At 45.7% G+C, this 18,510-nt stretch overlaps 1 protein-coding gene across 1 annotated transcript in view; it reads left to right on the forward strand.

Annotated features, from left to right (window-relative positions):
* Positions 1-16,897, forward strand: part of Klhl8 (kelch like family member 8) — a 47,429-nt gene extending 30,532 nt beyond the window's left edge. The window contains exons 3-10 of the mRNA XM_055594608.1: positions 815-1,363; positions 2,563-2,749; positions 6,679-6,822; positions 8,291-8,402; positions 12,038-12,206; positions 12,388-12,547; positions 15,366-15,567; positions 16,470-16,897. Coding sequence (XP_055450583.1) covers positions 815-1,363; positions 2,563-2,749; positions 6,679-6,822; positions 8,291-8,402; positions 12,038-12,206; positions 12,388-12,547; positions 15,366-15,567; positions 16,470-16,593 — 1,647 coding nt within the window. The 3' untranslated portion in view covers positions 16,594-16,897. The remainder of the gene's footprint in view (positions 1-814; positions 1,364-2,562; positions 2,750-6,678; positions 6,823-8,290; positions 8,403-12,037; positions 12,207-12,387; positions 12,548-15,365; positions 15,568-16,469) is intronic.
* Positions 16,898-18,510: the final 1,613 nt, after the last annotated feature.

The raw sequence follows: 18,510 nt of genomic DNA on the forward strand, positions 1-18,510 counted from the left end.
AAGCAACTTCCCTAGGGTCCCCCGTGTTACTTAGCTTCGTTGGGTCTGTGGACTGTAGCATGGTTATCCTGTGTTATATGGCTAACACCCGCTTATCAGTGAGTATATACCATGTGTGTCTTTCTGTTCCTGGGATACCTCAGGATGATCTCTTTTAGTTCCATCCATTTGCCTGCAAATTTCATGATTTCCTTGTTTTTAATAGCTGAGTAGTATTCCACTGTGTAAATGTACCACAATTTCTGTATCCATTCTTCATTTGAGGGACATCTAGGTTTTTTTCAGTTTTTGGCTATTACGAATAAAGCCGCTATGAACATAGTTGAGCAAGTGTCCTTGTTGTATGGTGGAGCATCTCTCGGTATGTGCTCAGAAGTGGTATAGCTGGGTCTTGGGATAATTGGGGAACAATTCCTTCTCTTCACATGGGTACAGAAGATGGTTCGACATTATTAACAATGCCCGTGGCAGGGTGGTAACCAGATCTCAAGGCACTAAAATGAGCATTTGAATACGTAGCACCAGACCAACCCCCAACACCCAGCCCTCATATATTTGTTAAAATGTTAATTTTAGGCTATCTTAAAAATATTTACTATTTCAGAAAATTATCCTCAAATATGAGATAACAAAAAAATAATAGTTCAGTGTGGCTAATTTAGGAGGTGAAAATTACCCGACTTTCAGAAAGCGGCGTAGCTTGAAGGCTGAGCAGCTACAGGACGTGAGCCTTCACGGGAGTGAGTCCGGGCTGGGTAGACCACAGGCCCCTGGTGTGGGACCGCCTCCTCAGTGTGCCTGTTGATTCGGACAGGTTGGCTCGAAGCTGATCTCCTGTCACAAGCTGGTCCTGGCCTGTGTGATCCCCTACTTCAGAGCCATGTTTCTCTCTGAAATGGCTGAAGCCAAGCAGGCGCTGATTGAGATTCGGGACTTTGACGGTGACGCCATGGAAGACTTGGTGAAGTTCGTCTACTCTTCGAGGCTCACGTTGACGGTGGACAACGTGCAGCCCCTGCTGTACGCAGCGTGCATTCTGCAGGTGGAACTGGTGGCCAGAGCCTGCTGCGAATACATGAAGTTACATTTTCACCCCTCCAACTGCCTGGCAGTACGAGCCTTTGCGGAGAGTCACAACCGAATAGACCTGATGGATATGGCGGACCAGTATGCCTGCGAGCACTTCACCGAGGTGGTGGAATGTGAAGACTTCGTGAGCGTGTCGCCTCAGCACCTGCACAAGCTGCTGTCCTCCAGCGACCTCAACATTGACAGCGAGAAGCAGGTCTACAGCGCTGCCATCAAGTGGCTGCTCGCCAATCCCCAGCACCACCCGAAGTGGCTGGACGAGACGCTCGCACAGGTAGGGTGCGGGCGGGACCACGCGCACGAGCGCGTTAGTGCCAGGTGTCACTTGTCTGAAGGGGTTAATGCACTGTGGTTAACTCTTTGTGCCCTGTGCAGGTCCAGCAATGACACATGTGGGTCTGTGGTGCCTGAATGGTCTTAAGCGCAGACACTGAAAATATTCATATGAAGTAGAAATGGACACTGTGTTCTATTATTTGAAAATGGCTCTAGGGAAACAGCTCTCCCAGTAATTCATGACTTACTTCATAATGAAGCTTCTAAGTTTCATGGATCATTTTCCTAATGACAGTATTGCTAATGACTGTAGACCTGTGCAGGGAAGACCACATAACAACTTTGCTTGTACCTTGTGTTCCCTCTTCCTACCCTGGAGTTTCCTCCTCCTCTCCCTCCCTTGCCTCTTCCTCTTGTTTCATTTACTTACCTTTTCCTGAAATTAATGCTTTATTAAAACTCTAATTGGTGGGAAAAAAAACAAAAACAAACAAACAAACAAACCACGTTGGATTGGGGTCGGGGTGTAGCTCAGCGGCCAGACTGCTTGCCTGCCGTGCATGAAGCCCTGGTTTGATCCTCAGTGTGGCATAAGCATGCTGATGCCTACCTGTGGTTCCAGCACTTAGGAGGAAAAGGCAGGAGCATCAGAGCTTGGCTCCACAGCCAGTCTGGGCTGCATAAAAATCTGTCTTAAAACAAAAACAACTAAAACACTGGGTACTTAATCCAGTTTGTTGTTGTTTGTAGACAGGGTCTAGCTCAGACTAGCCCAATACTCTATACCTCAGGCTGGCCCCAGACTCACAAGCCTTCCATCTCAGCCTCCCAAGTCTGGGATTATAGACATGAGTCACTATGTTCAGTTATGCCCACATTTTATAAAAATTTAATAGTGTTATCAAAACCTTAATTTATTAAGAACAAATATTTATTCTCAGAGGAAGAAAACCTATTCAAATGTGATTGTAATTGGATTTTTAAAGCACAAGTAACAATTATTTTTCAACTTCTAATTTATTTCACATATAGCAGGGTTTTTTTTGCATGTTATTATTTATATGAAGCTGAGAATTAAAGCCAGGAGCTTTGCAGGTGAAGGACAAGGTCATAGCCATAGTTCTGTGATATGTGAGAATGGGGTATATGGATTCTGTTCCTGCTTAAGTTTCGTATCACAATTGTTCATGATCTTAGGTTCGTCTGCCATTGCTGCCGATTGATTTTCTTATGGGTGTTGTGGCAAAAGAACAGATTGTCAAGCAAAATCTCAAATGTAGAGATCTATTGGATGAAGCAAGAAATTATCACCTTCATTTGAGCAGCAAGACGGTCCCTGACTTTGAGTACACAGTCCGGACTACCCCAAGGAAGCACACTGCTGGTAATTAAGTTACTCATTTTGTCAGATTGCCAGAGAGGATATTTGACGTAGCTGAGGGTTATGTATGCCTAAACTAGTAATCAGAAAATTAGTGTTTGATTGTTTTACCTAAGAATTGGTCAGTAGGTATATGAATGTATTCATGATTCTTAGTGTTCATCATTTAGTTTTATTAATATACAGGTTTTTTTTGTTGATTTTGGTATTTGGTTTTATGAGACAGAATCTCCCTGTAGCCCAGGCTATCAGGGCTCTGCCTCCTGAATGCTCAATCACTCTTGTGCCACTGTGCCTGCCTACAATAAGCCAGTCTTTTAAAAGGCTGTAAGTCCTACAAAATTTGAAGCAATAGCTTTTCCTTTGAGGTCTTTCCTGGATTGGACACTATGGTGCCTTTAGAGTACTGTTTTGGAATTTGTTTGGCTATGTTGCTTTGTTATCTGTTTATTGACATGCCTTGAGATTGACATGTTCTTCAGAAAGGGCTGAAGATCATTAGACTCGTATCTATAGTGCCAAGCATTGAGGCTGACAAACTTCACATAGAAATCAGAAGAAAAGCATAAACCATACCCAGCATTTGTATGAAGGGCGAAGCTCCTAGAATTGAAATCTCTTACATACAAGAAGCATGTGGCTTCTCACTAGCTGACACCACATCAGACTACATTTCCAACCCAGGCCGACCTGGAAGTCCTGGTGTATCGCAGCCAGTCCTAAAATCCCTGTGTAACCTGAGATGGCCTTGAACTCATGATCTTCCTGTCTCCTCCCAAGTGCTGGGATTCCAGACATGTACCATGACCACATCACGTTTAGTTTTATATTTGGATGATGAGAGAATATAGATGAAGTCCAGCAGCTCAGCAAAAGAAATCCTGTATAGAGGTGTTCTCTGTGTTGGTACCAAGGAGTGCTGTGTGGGGCACAGCCTGACAGCCACAAAAGGCAGCGGTAGGTTCTGAGCACACCTGCTTCTGAAGATGTTCTTCTAGGCAGTTCACCTGAGAAAGACTGTCTCCTCCTCCTCCTCTTTTTCCTTCTTCCTCCTCCTTCTCCTTTTCTTCCTTCTTCCTCCTCCTCCTCCTTCTTTCTTCTTCTTGAATTCCAGTTGTTAGTTACATCCAGGCAGCATTTTCACTTTTGCCTTTAATCCCAGCACTTTTTTGAGGCAGAAGCAAGTGGGTTTTATCTTCTGAGTTTGATGCCAGCTTAGTCTACATGGCCTCTTCCAGGCCAACCCTGTCTAAAAAAAAAATTTTTTTTTCTATCACAGAATTCTGTTTTTGTGAATCCTGCTTCATAAGTTAAAGATGTTTAATTAAGTTCTTTAAGCTCACCATTTTCTCAGCTTGTCTGTTGCTCTGAGGGATAAAATCTAGTATTTTGTGCATACTAGGCAAACATTCTCCAAACCCAGATTTAAATTCAAGGTGTAAGCAGGCCTAGGGTCATTCCAGAATGCACCAGACATCCATATACGTGTCTCACATAATCATCAAAACATTCCAGAATAGATCTTAACAGAGCTGGCCTTTCATCAGATGGGTTTCCTCCATTTTAGGAAAGAGGACTAAGAATTAGGACGGAGTTATCCAAACCACACAGAGACAATGGAGAAAAGGATTTGCATGTGGATATTTTTGTTGCCTGTTTGTTTCATAACGTGTTCAGAGGTGAGCTGTGTAGCTTTCACTTAGAGCAAATGTCATCAAAGAGCAAGACTGTGCCCTGGGATTATAATTCTACTACTGTTGTTACATTTGACTGATTTCTTAATTGTTCAAGGGCACACTGTTGATTATAAATGTGACCACATGATCTTTCAGTTCTCCTGTAACTGTAACTTCTCTGACTCAAAGCATTGAGCAAGCAGGAAGGGACTCCAGTGGGTAAACGCATTTGCAGTCACTCGGCAGACATCAAATGCTTGCTGTGCTTGCTCTGGAATAGGGTTAGAAGGGCAGACACACTGCCTGTGTTGGGAGAACAGACAGATAAACTGTGCAGAGCACTGCAGGCGCTTTGCTGTGACCAAGTGTGGGGTGAGAAGCCGCTGGTGGCTGCTCTGTGAGGGACACGAAAGGGTTAAAGAGGAAATAAAGCTCAGACCTTGTGTTAAATCAGAAATAACCTTCAGGACACCGGTCAGGTGTTCTTGTACTGTTCACGTGTTCTTTTACCTTCCCAGAGTGCCCAGCACACTATGTAGTTAGCGTTAAATGCTCACTTCCGCAGCACTCACCAGGCACCAGGTAGTTAACTTGTAGACACCCACTTCCACAGCGGAGCACACACCAGGCACTATGTAGTTAGCGTGTAAATGCTCACTTTAACAGTTGTATTAGTTTGGGGTGACAGTTGTCAGCATGTGGATATTTCAGTCATGTGTGATTGAAAGGTCATTATCAAAAGTGCAAAAGCAGGAACACCGAGGATAGATAGGCACAGGAGCTTGAGCTGCGGGTGGAGTAAGACCAGAGGAGTTTATGTTGTGCCGAGAGACATCTCTTTCCTTGCAGCGGTAGGGATCAGTCGCAGGCCCGAGACAAGCATCCCAGCACTGAGCAAGCACATCTCCAGCCCTAAGGCTTTCCCTTTAGGCAGCCAGTGCTTCTCAGAGCACCGAGAATGGTCACCCAGGAGCCTGAGAGAGAGAGTCCTTAAACCTTTTCCCAAAGACTGAACCAGGGACGCTGAGGGTCAGACCCCAGATCTGTGTTCACCTTTCAGGAGATTCTGTACATTAAGTTTTTTGTTTGTTTGTTTTCTTTTCTTTTTGAGTTGTGTGCAAATGAATGATTTACACACAGCTGAATGAAAACATGTCATTTTAACCATTCTTACAGTGTAGGGCATTTGCTGAAGTTCTTTGGGTAGAGGTTATGAGAGAGAGTTGGAGGAGTATTTTATCAGATTGTCCTATTAGAGACACCATGACCATAGCAATTCTTATAAAGGAAAACATTTCATTGTAGCTGGTTTACAGATTCAGAGGTTTATTGTCATGGTGGGAAGCACGGTGTCCTGCAGGCAGACATGGTGCAAGAGGGGTAGCTGAGGGTTCTACTTCTGGATCAGCAGAAAGCAGGGAGAGAGACTGACACACTGGGCCTGGCTTGAGCTTCTGAGACCTTAAAGCCCACCCCCAGTGACATACTTACTCCAACAAGGCCACAGCCCTAAAAGTGCCATGGGCCTATGGGGCCCTTTCCACTCAAGCAGCCACAATCCTGTTGACAGTCTGGAAGCCAAATGGCTTCTCAGTGAGGAGAGGCTGGGTCTTGCAGCTGAGCTGCAGCTTGTGGAGACCTGCATGGAGATAGTGGCGGCTTGACAGGGACAGGGCGGCTGGGTCAGGAGAGGCAGGAAGAAGATGCTCTGGGCACTGGGTCTCGGGGCTGTGTAGGCCTCAGGCATGTGGACTGAAGACCCTATGACATGGTGGTCACCACACAGGGATGAGCCTTTCCCTCAGGGCTACAGAGGGAGGAGTGGGTGGAGTATATACACAAAAAGGGACCTGATTTTACAGACAGCGAAGGAAGGGAGTTTCCAAACAGGTAGGCAGATGTAGCCAGCACTGAGCTGTGTTCCACAGGGAAGCAGCTCAGGGGTTGGCAGAGGTAGACTGCTCAGCTGCTCATGACAAAGGTCTCAACAGTATACAGATACGCTTGTCCTTTCTCCTTGATTCTGTTACTTAAGTAAGGACACTTGTAGTGAGTGAGGACATGAAGAAGGCTAGATAACTGATCACTCATATTCTTTGAAAAGTTAGAGTAATGGGGCAAAAAGATACTAATGAGATTTCATAACTTATCTTAAAAAAAAAGAGCCTGTTACTGAGAGTTTGACAACCATTTTCCACTATTAAAAAGAAAGTCTTAAGAGCTGTGATCCTCATCTGTGTCATTGGCTTTGCTTAGGTGTGCTGTTCTGTGTGGGTGGCCGAGGTGGATCTGGTGACCCTTTCCGTAGTATTGAATGCTATTCCATCAACAAAAACAGTTGGTTCTTTGGACCAGAAATGAACAGCCGAAGGCGACACGTAGGCGTGATCTCTGTGGAAGGTGGGTCTGTTGTTTTGGAACCTTACGCAGCTGTGCTGTTTGTCTTAACAACGTGAACTTTGAAATTCTCTTCCTTTCTGCAACAGTGGTTGTATACATTAGCATGTTGGTATATTAATTAAAAATGAGCAGATGGAGAAAGTAAAATTCTTGTGGTTGGGCATGGTGGCACATACTTATAATCCCAGCATCTGGAGACAGAGGCAGGAGGATTTTAGTTCCTGGCTAGCCTGACCTACATGGCAAGACCCTGTTTTAAATCACCAAGGGCTAGAAATGTATCTCAGTGGTAGATTTCATTTATAAATGAAATATCCTGTATCAATTATAGTAAATGTTTTAGTTCTAAATCAGTTCTGGTTTTTATATAAAAATTTTTAAGAGAAGATCTCTAGCCCTTGGGTGTCTTAGAATTCACTATGTAGTACCTGAGGCTGACCTTGAACTCCCAACCTCCTGCTTCTACCTCTTAAGAGCTAGGATTACAGGCATGCACCACATACCCAGCTATGCAGTGCCAGGAGTGGGCTCAGGGCTTCCTGTGTGCTAGGCAAGAACTCTGCCAACTGAGCTCCAGCCTCAGCTCCTACATTATTTTTATGTATTTTAAGAGATTTTTTATGTGTGTGACTGTTTGCCTGCATGTACATATGTGCACTGTGTGTGCGCCTGGTGCAAGGAGGGCAGCAGAGGGCAGCAGATGCCCCTGGGGCTCCACAGTGGAGCCTACCTGTGCGTGCTGCCGGGCCCTGGAAGAGCACCACGCCCTTAGCTGCCAACTGTCTCCCCAGCCTCTGCATGTCCTCCGGTAACAGGAAAGGGGGATTCGTAAACTGCTGTGACATTTTTTCAGTGGTTCCGCAATTTCATTAATTTTTAGTGATGATGAAATCTCATTTCTGTAGCTGTGCAGTGCAGGAGAGTGCCGGGCAGGCTGGGCAACACAGCGTGGCAGAGCGTTTGTCTCACTTTCTCTGCTTCTGTCTTACTCAGAGAAAGGCTGATCAGTTTTGTACTAACAGAGTATATTATCTTTATAATTTGTTATTAGCCTTTTTTTCCATTTTACAGACCTGTTGTGGAGGCAGAATTGATGATTTAATTTACTACTTAATAAAAAGTGATAAAACCCAAGAAGTTGGCATTTGAAGGCGTGTTCAGGGAAGCCACCCGCTGATTTGTGCTTAACTGGTGACATGAGTCCAATATCGAACAGAAAGAAACATTTAAAGTTAATTATTATGATATTCTAGTTATAGAGTGCCCTCATGTAAATAACATTAATATCATATGATCTCACGTGTAAACAGCATTGACATCACATGTGAATAACATTAATATCACATGATCGCTCATGTAACTAACACTAATATCACATAGTATCACGTGTAAATAACATTAATATCATGTGTACTAACACTAATATCGCATTGTTACGAGCTAGATCAAGTACTTCTGTGTTTGGCAGGTAAAGTGTATGCAGTGGGCGGACATGATGGAAATGAGCATTTAGGCAGCATGGAGATGTTTGATCCTCTCACTAACAAATGGATGATGAAGGCCTCAATGAACACCAAGAGGTACGTCAGCATGCTCACTCCTTGGAAACTGTGAAGAGGATGAATTCTGAAAAATGTCACTTTGAAGCTTTCTCTGACTTTTAGACTGTATCTGAGAGCCCCTTGTGTTAACGCACCCAAAGCGTGCTGTGTCACAGCTGTACCTTTAAGAAGGACACGGTGAGGGCGTGGAGAGATGGCTCAGCAGTTGAGACTGCCGCCTTCCAGAGGACCCGGCTCTGTTCCTGGCTCCCACACTGGGCAGCCCACAACCAACTCCTGTCGCAGCAGATCCAACACCCTCTTGTGAACCCTCTAGCACCCATACACACATGTGCGTGCACACACACACACACACACACACACCCCTTTTTAAAATGGTTTGAATGGACTCACCTTTCTGTTCCCATCTTGGTGACCACAGTCTTCTTTAAAAAGCCTGGCTGCTCTTTTAAAGACCTTTTATTTGAAACAATTTTAGGTTTTGTTTTGTTTTGTTTTTTTGCCTTTTTTTTTTTTTTTCAGAAAAGTTGCAAAAATGGTAACATTCCCTTTTTGCTTGTTTTGCTTAATTTTATTTAAAATTCTTTCTGCATTCATTTCTTTATTGGGCAGGGAAGAAGGGAGGTTCATGTGTGAGGTCAGGGCAGCAGTCAGCCGGCTCCTGCATCCTGTGTGCTCCAGGGATCAGGCTTGGTGCGGAAGCTCAGTGGCCTTCGCCTGCAGAGCCACTCCAGCAGCCCTTGGTGTTTGGCCTCGTTCCTTTCTACTTTGTTGTGTTATGATGGGACAGGATCTCATGTCACACTTGCTTTCCAAAAAACTGTTACAGGTATTAGGGACTCAGCTGAAAGTCATATTGCCTCCTCTGCTGTACAGTTACTGCGTGTGTCTCGTGGGAGGGGTCAGGGATGCTGCAGAAAATCCTCCAGTGCTATAGGGCAGCCCTCTAGAGCAGAGAATTACCTAGACTGAAGTGCCAGCCACGCCAACGTAGAGAGCACACCCTGCCATCCACCCTTCACTAGCTTGTATGTTCCCATCTCACAGTTAGAGTAGTGTCAGATAAGCACTGATGCACTATTGCCAACTCTTGCCAGTTTCCATGTGTGTGTGTGCAAGTGCCCACTGAGGCCAGAGAGGGCATCAGATCCCATGGAGCTAGAGTTATACATGTTTATGAGTGGGTTAGCAGGAGTGCTAGAAACCAAACTCCAGTCCTCTGCAAGAGCAGCCAGTGCTGTTGACCTCCGGGCCACCCCTCCAGCCCTCCTCATGCATCCTTAGGTTTCATTGTTTTACATCCCACCTTTATTGGCTGATAACTTGATGTTGCATGAATAGAAATTGAAACAGGTATGTTTGTCTTATTCCTGACCTGAATGGATATGCATGTAGTGTTTCTCTTAAATATTATCCTAATTAGTTTAATCCCAACACTCAGGAGGCAGAGACAGGGAGATCTGTGTGAGTTCCAGGCCAGCCTGGTCTACAGAGTGAGTTCCAGGACAGCCAAGGCTGCACAGAGAAACTCTGTCTCAAAAAACAAAAACAAAACAAATTAGAACTAAGGTTTATTGTTACCTTGTTAAGAAAATGGCTCCTTCAATTTCTGCTTTCTTTACTGATTTTAAGATTAGTGATGAACAAAAGAACCAAAAAAATCAGGGCCCAGGGGTCTTTTCTGAGGCTGATACTCCAACCAAGGACCATGCATGGAGATAACCTAGAACCCCTGCACAGATGTAGCCCATGGCAGCTCAGTTCCCAAGTGGGTTCCCTAGTAATGGGAACAGGGACTGTCTCTGACATGAACTCAGTGGCTGGCTTTTTGATCACCTCCCCTTGAGTAGGAAACAGCCTTACTAGGCTACAGAGGAAGACAGTGTAGCCACTCCTGATGAGACCTGATAGGCTAGGATCAGATGGAAGGGGAGGAAGACCTCCCTGAGAGTGGACTGGGTGAGGGACATGGGAAGAGAAAAGGGAGGGAGGGTGGGATTGGGAGGGGATAAGAGAGGGGGCTGCAGCTGGGATACAAAGTAAAAAATTGTAGTTAATATAAATATATAAATTTTAAAAAACAAAACAGATTAGTGGTAATATATGAAATTTTTATCTATAATAAATTGAACTATATTTTGATTACTAGAGCTCGTCTACAGGGGAGATTATTAATTACATGATTCAGATTAATTACATGATTTAACCTCTCATGAATTTTTATTGATGATATGAATAGTAACTGCCAACATCCTGAGATGAAACAGCAACTACAATCATGTCACCAAGTCAGGACACAGAAAGCAGCAGGCAGCAGCAGCAACAGAACCAAGCAGACCAAATACTCGGTAGACAACACCTTCCAAGTGATGTCAAACAAGGTTATACATTCAGGCCTAAAGACATCAGTTATACCAGGACGATGTGGTGGGAGATGGGGTTTGTGGCTGTTTGTGCAGCGTGAAGTGTTGACTCGCACCGGTGTGAAACACAGATCGTAAAGCAAAGGAATAGAGTGTTTACAGCACATTGTCTGCATTCAGAGCTGTGAAGAGAACTATAGGGCGATTATAGTCTGCTGCTCCGGGTGCAGTCCTGGTCACGATAGGAAGCTACACTGCTGCTCATGCTCCTCTGTCAACTTTTAAACTGTTGCTCTGGGTGCATGCTTTGCAGTCAGTGGAGGCTGTTCATGTAGCCTCCCTGTGTTCATAATTTGCTGTGCAAAAGCTGAATGATGTAAACACAGGAATGGTGGCCTGAGCTGCCTTAGGAAGAGACTAGCAGGAAGACACCGGGAATGGGCTCTGTGAAAGTCCTTGAATGTTGTGCACATTCCACACTTTTGATCCAGATGCTGAAGCAGCAGCAAAGCTGTTTGCCTTTCTAAAGTTCCCAGGGAGGCGGGAGGCAGGACACGGGATACAAAGGTAACTGTAAGGGAAGGTCTGCCCTCAGAGGCCTCTACGGCACTGCAGCAGCTGGAGAGCTGTTAGCTCTTGGTGTGGAATTTGTCCTTTTTTTATTGTCCGTTTAACAGTGAGTTAACTTTCACTAGGGGCTGAGGCTTCTTTCAGAGGAAGGAAATAAATGCCCTCCAGAACTAAAGCAGTGCGCACAAAGCTTGTGATAGGAAAACAAGTGCCCTTTTCTGTGGTGTTTTATGAAACCCTGCAGCAAGATGAACTCATGGGTTCAGAACTCAAGTTGGCTCTTTTAACCCACAGCAAACTGTTTTCTTATCAGCCCATTAACCCCTCAGTTATATAACTATTTACTAACTGAACACTTTGGATTTTTTACACTGTTTTGTTGGGTTTTGCGTTAATTATTTGTTCTGAGTTTAGGGTTAACGTGTAGCTTGAGAGTGGACTGTGTGACCAATAGATGCAAGGCCCTGGGCTCAAACCCCCAAACACACGCACAAACTAAAAAAAGAAAAGTTTGCCCAAGTATCCAGTAGCCTGTGTAGGCCATGCACTGTACAGAGTAAAGGGGCCGACCCGAGCTGCTGCTCAGAACCGCTAAGGCATTTAAAACACTGGACACAAGCCACACGCTTCGAGGATTATCTTCTGAAGTGGCTGGCATTGAGGAAAGCTGCTGCTTTTTCCTAAAATAAACTCACACTGAAGCACGTTCTGTGTTTGTAGGCGAGGGATCGCCTTGGCCGCCTTAGGGGGCCCGATCTATGCAATCGGGGGGCTAGATGACAACACCTGCTTCAGTGACGTGGAGAGGTACGACATCGAGTCTGATCAGTGGAGCACAGTGGCCCCGATGAACACTCCCCGTGGTGGCGTTGGCTCCGTGGCTTTAATAGTAAGTGGCACAGCCCCTTCCTGTGGACGTCCGTGGTCAACACAGTCTGCTTCACAGCAGCTGCGCATCGACTGTATATCAAGTTGTTCACGAAATACTGGTCTTCCTGCGTTCTGCTTGCCTGTTAAGGCCGTGGAGAAGCCAATCTGACATGCATGCGTGTTTTGTTCCCTTCACTTAGAACCATGTGTATGCTGTGGGCGGCAACGATGGAGTAGCTTCCTTATCCAGTGTGGAAAGGTATCATCCACATCTGGATAAGTGGATAGAAGTCAAGGAAATGGGTCAGCGAAGAGCAGGCAACGGGGTTAGCGAGCTTCACGGCTGCTTGTATGTTGTTGGTGAGTATATGCCCTCTCTAATGGATCGAGGCATATGGCGACAAGTGCCATAAGATAACAGTCACAAACTGACTCAGCAGGTGGCCTTTAGTAGACTCAGTGCTGAGATGTGCCTGTGAGTTCTTAAAGCTGACATTAATGCTTCTTGATTTAAATCTTCAGATTTAAACCTGGGCCAGCTTGGTGACCCACGCCTTTAGTCTCAGCACTAACGGCAGAAGCAGGCGGGTCTCCGAGTTTTCGATCACTCTGCTCTATGTAGAGTCCGTGAGGTTCAGAGCTACATAGTGAGGCCCTGTCTCAGAAGACAAACACACAGAAAACTCCAAAAAGCAAAACTTAGATTATTCCTAAAGTAGGGGATTGCATTTAAATGAAATAGATATTTGTAAATGTAGAAACATAAATATGCTTTGCTAGAAGAAATGTTAAAATGTCTACAGACTTGTTTTTCTTCTACTTCATTTCAAGGTAAACTATGCTGATTGCTTCAAGAAAACAGTGCTTTTCTGTGTGAGGCGTGTTGGCCATTCTGTTTCTTTTTGACTGATTTAGTGCTGAGTTAGAAGGACGTCTAGAGCTCTATAGAAGGAATGCTCTCTCAGATTCTCAGTATACACAGGAACAACCTGGACTGGGTGTCCTGCTCAACAGGTGGCAGCAGGCTCTGTGTCATAGCACTTCTAGGAGTGGCTTGGTGTGTGGCCACCTCCGGGAGGCCTTCCATGACTGTGAACCTGGGATGGGCCGCCCACCTCTCAGGATTGTCTCAGGGATTAGGACTGGTGTACGTCTGAGCATCTTAGCTGTGCCCAACACAGGAGTCACTTGCTTGTCGTTAGTAACCCTTCCTTCCAGAGAAGGGGCTGCTTGGAGTGCTCCTTGGCACAGGCTGTCCGTCACAGGGTATGCTGACGGCCATCATTGGGGTGTTGCTGTTTATAGTTCTTAGTCGGAGGGTAGTGGGTTGTTGTCAGTAGAAGCAGCGTCCGGTCTTTCCGTGCTCTCACAAGAAAAGGAAGGGAATCAGACAGTCCACCTCAGCCTCACGGCCTTTGCATGGCAGTCAGTTGAAGAGAGAGCCAAGGGCCTGGACAAGTGAGAGGGGTGGAGGTTGAACCTGAGTGTGTGGGGACCAAAGTTCTTCTAGTCCGAGGTTGCAGCCGCAAACGGGTCATACTGCCACGTGTGTGGCATGTTTGCTGTGCTTATTAAGTCTCTGGGACCCTTAGAGCTAAAACAGGTATGATTAAAAAGGACAGCTCAGGGTGAGCATTGGAGCAGCCCTCTTGGGAGCTAGGGACAGCTCAGTGTAAAGCTAGCGTGCAGGAGGCCCTGGCTTCCGTCCTGAGCACTGAAAAACTGCAGCTAACCACCTCGTGGAGTATCAGGTCCTACTTAAGACACGTGCAGCTGGTGGGAATGATAACACGGAAGATGCGGGCCTGTGTAGCAGCCTCTTTACCTTCTGCGTTGTCTCTTCCTCTGCCGCGGTTTGTTTGCACTGTTAAGGATGGAACCTAAGGCTTCTGGTGTGGTCGGCACGTTCTTTACTGTTGAGCTACATCCTCAGCACTGAATCCTTCCTTATTACCTAGGGAGATTAAGTGAAACCAACAAACAGGAGAGCGATAGAGAAGGTGACTACAAACCCTTATCTTCCACATTAGTGTGAGCAGCAATGGACTTTTATTACGACGAAAAGAGCTTCAGTTGTGTAAGCATTTGCCCCCTCCCCCAAAACCATCTGGTTATGTGCATAAAATTAGTGAATTTTATTTCATTTCAATTGATATAATAAAAACCCTACTAAAAGGTATACCTACATGATATTTTTAAAACTGACCTTCTTTTTAAAGAAATGATCACTGCCTCCTACCTGGAAAACAGGTTGAGCCATTTTCTCCAGGAGAACTGCTGCTTTCTTAGAAGGGACGTGGAAAAGATGAAGGTCACAATGACAGTCCGGGCGGCACTCAGGGCTGTGCTCCATCACGCTCTACTGAAAAGACCATTACCCATAGACCATGTGACAGGAGGAAGATGTGGCCTTGGCAGAAATGTGAGGATTTGGTTCTGGCCTGCTGTCTCAGCAGTTGTGCTGGCAAGAATGGTTTTAGGAGGAGCCCTGGAACTCTTGCACTTCTGTCTGCATGAGCTGATGATTTAGTGAGGTTCAGTATTTCGCCAGCTTCCCAGCACACACAGAGGAAAGCCAGGTCTTACTCTAGTGCCTGGGATTCTCAGGACAGGTTATAAAACAGTTGCTTTCTCCCGTAAATCTCCCACTTTTCTACAGCAACTCTTTGTTTTTCACATTGAGACTTTAAACCCAGACGTGGTGGCATACATGCATAATCCCAGCACTGAGGAGGCTAAGACCCTGTCTCAAAAACCAAGAAAAAAAAAAAAAAACAAAAACAAAAAACGATTTTTAAGCCTATTGTTAAAGTACAGTACTGATGAAATAGTTGAATTGTAGAAAATTATAGTTGGTGGTAGTTAGGTATCAGAGTAATTTTTTTTTTTCTAAATCATTCTAAAATCGATTTAAAAGTTTGAGAGTTCTGTTTCATTTTGTTTTCTTTGAGACAGGATTTTTCTATGTAGTCCTGGCTGTCCTGGAGCTCCCCATGTAGAGCAGGCTGGCCTTGAACTCACAGAGATCCACAGGGCCCGTCTCTGCCTCCTAAGTGCTGGGACTAAGGGCATGTATCAGCAGCCTGACAAAAGCTTGAGTTATATAAGCTGTCGAGTTGGGGTCTAGTTGTCAGCTTTTATGAAATGGAAAGACTGTGTTTTAACTATCTCTTTGCAGGCGGCTTTGACGATAACTCCCCTTTGAGCTCAGTTGAGCGGTATGACCCTCGGAGCAACAAGTGGGACTACGTGGCAGCACTCACCACTCCCCGGGGCGGAGTGGGGATCGCCACAGTAATGGGCAAAATCTTTGCGGTCGGCGGTCACAATGGCAATGCGTATCTGAACACCGTGGAGGCCTTTGACCCGGTGCTGAATAAGTAAGTGTGCACTGTTTCTCTAGCCGCGTGCGGCACTCCACAGCAGAAGGCTCACCGCCCTCAGTGGAACCTGGGGCTGGGGGTAGAAGCCAGCTTTGCACATAGAGCTGGGCTTCCCCTGTCCATACGTGCTTAGGGCAAAATTCAGTGCCTGTGCTGCCGGCCTTTGGGACCTGTTCCTGCTGGGCTGCCCCATCGGCCCGCCTAGGAGAGGGTGTGCCTAGTCCAACTGCAGGTTGTGCCATGGCTGGATGGCATCCATGGGAGGCCTGCTCTCTGCTGAAGAGAAGAGGAGGAGTGGATGGGGTTGGAGGTGGGAGAGGAGACGTGGAGAAGGGACTGCAGGGGAAGGGGGAGGGGAAACTGGTCAGGGTGTAAAAGATGAATTAACTTAAAAGAAGATACAGGTCCCTGTGTAAAGTAGGCACAACAAAAGGTGAACAGTTGCTAACAAACTGCAACGTTGTTAACGCTGTGCTGAGACAAAACTCCTAGCATACTGCTCTTATACTTTAGCACCGTTATTAAAGAAAACAAAGGTTAGCTGAACAAAAGGACCTACACCATGACAGTCAGTCCGACTCCTAGTGGCCAACGAGTAGGTATCTTCTACAGAAATAACACACCGAACAGAGACTATCCTACACAAGGCAGAACGGCCTAGCATTTAAAGCTTATGAAATTGCTTATTTCTGGAAGTTTCCACTTAATGTTTTCAGACTGAAACTATGGGAAGCAAAATGAGATAATTGAAGAATATTACTTTGTTAATATAAGATTTGGGGATATCTTTTTCCCCCTCTGGAAAGTTGCTGTGTTTTAAAACCAGCCCCGTAGTCCCCGGCTGTGTCTTTGGTTGGGAGCCTGTGCTCTGTGCTGACAGACCTGCCCTGTCTTTGCAGGTGGGAGCTGGTTGGACCCGTGTCTCACTGCAGAGCTGGTGCTGGTGTGGCCGTGTGTGACTGCCTGACTAGCCAGATCCGAGACGTTGGCCACGGCTCCACTAACGTGGTCGACTGTATGTGATTGAAGTCCCGGCAATGTTCTCACATATCACAGACAGGAAGACAGGGAGCATTTTGGTGTGGCCCGTTTGACTGTGACCGCAGCTCCCATTCCTTTCAATGTCAGCTGCTGTAAGTACAGTTTGTGGCGCCAGAGCTGAAGAGGTATTAGTCGTGAAGATAAGTGTGGTAGTTCCTGCTTCAGCAATACCGGAGTAGGCAGGAAGCGCCTATCTTTGAACCCGTTCTTCTCCTGAAAAACGTTTCATGTAGTGCCAAACCTTCAAATAGCTGTTTATTTTGATGAATAAAACGTAATTTATTGAGTTCTGTTTATTCTTTTTCCTGAAGCAACTAACTTCAGGCAGTAGATTTTTCCCAGAGGAGAGTTAAGTCTACAGCAACACGAGGACTCTGAGGCCTGCTCCCCTGTGGATCATTCTACCCGGTGCTGATGAATTTGTGTTCCCTTTTGTCTATGGATGGTGACTTGCAGTTCCTGGGCGTTTACAAAGTAGGGAAAACGTTTGTGTGTTGCTGAGGCATTCTTAAACCATATCAGTGTCTGTAAGAAGCCCTTGGCTTCCGTTGGGAGGTTTAGAACTACATGCAGGCTGGCTACATGTGCTGGCTCCCCTCACCAAGTGGACTTTTTATCCATCTTTTTATCCATCTCATGCAAAACCACGAGCCTGAGAATTAGTGATGGCTGTAGACTAGCATTAATCTAATGCCCAGTGAAAAGACTGTGAGAAGGAGGTATGGGAAGTACATGGCCACCTAGGGAGGGAAATCTGAAGGTTCCTTTAACTGTGTTTGTTGGGTTAGTGATTGGGTTTGGAGCCAGGATGCATTTTCCTCTTATTTTGTTGTTTGTCACTGTCCTGGTTTTTTCTAATTGTACAAAGATGGATTTATTTATTATCAGGAGATGAATGCATTTTTACATATTCCCTTTATGCATTACAGTTTGATTAGCTCAAAATTTGTCATTAATCAATAAAATATGTTGTTGGTAAAAACAGAAAAAAATGGAGACTACTAGTTCTTTCATTGTTTAATATCCTACAGTGTATTTATTGAAACGTAATTGAATGTTTCTACAAATAATCTGAAGCCTAGACTACTGATGATCCTGCTGTGACAGAATGGCTCTTCATTGTTCTTTCTGTGTAAGTGTGTATCGTACACATTCACGGGTGGGCACAAGCTTAGCGTGAAGGTCCTCTAGATGGCCGTCCGTCTCACTCACTAGGCAGACCCAGCTGAACCCAGAGCTCGTCTCTTCACCTCGTCTGAGCAGTCAGCTCGCCCCAGCCATCCTGTCTCTACTTCCAGAGCGCTGGAATTGTAGGCAGCCTGCTTCACCTTCCTGGCATCCATGTGGGTGCTAGGGAGCAGAACTCTGGCCCGTGCCTACCACACATCAGACCAAACCCAAACCCGTGCCCAGTGGCGTCTTCATCTTCCATGAAGTTATTTTTTCCCTCTTGTCAGGATGTTTTGTGTGGAGAATGCTCCATGATCGCTGTGGTTTCTGTTTCAAATGAGTGAGTTCAAGTACACACAGGTGGGAATAAAAGAGTAAATGGAAAGCAGCAGGAAGGAGAGCATCACATCAGACCCTGAGACCATCCAGCAAAAACCCCTGGACCCCCCGCAGGCTGGAGCAGCCCAGAAGGAGGGTCCCAGGCAGATGTCTCGTTCAAGGTAGGACCTGATGTTGTCCTGGCTGAGTCTCTTGAGGTAGGAAGTGCTAGGATGGTTTGCCTGTCTTCAGGACGAGCCTTCTTGCTGTAACAACGCACTGCCTTGTGCTCAGTGCCCAGGCATCTTCACTCTTGCTCTGTTCTGTTGCTCCGCCTTTCTCACCGGGCCCAGGAGCACAGAAACAGCCCATCCCCCATCCCCTGGACAAGGGCTCTTGGAGGATGCTCCA

This window comes from Psammomys obesus, unplaced genomic scaffold, assembly GCF_907164565.1.
Source record: "Psammomys obesus unplaced genomic scaffold, mPsaObe1.curated_primary_1811, whole genome shotgun sequence".
NCBI classification, from domain to species: domain Eukaryota; kingdom Metazoa; phylum Chordata; class Mammalia; order Rodentia; family Muridae; genus Psammomys; species Psammomys obesus.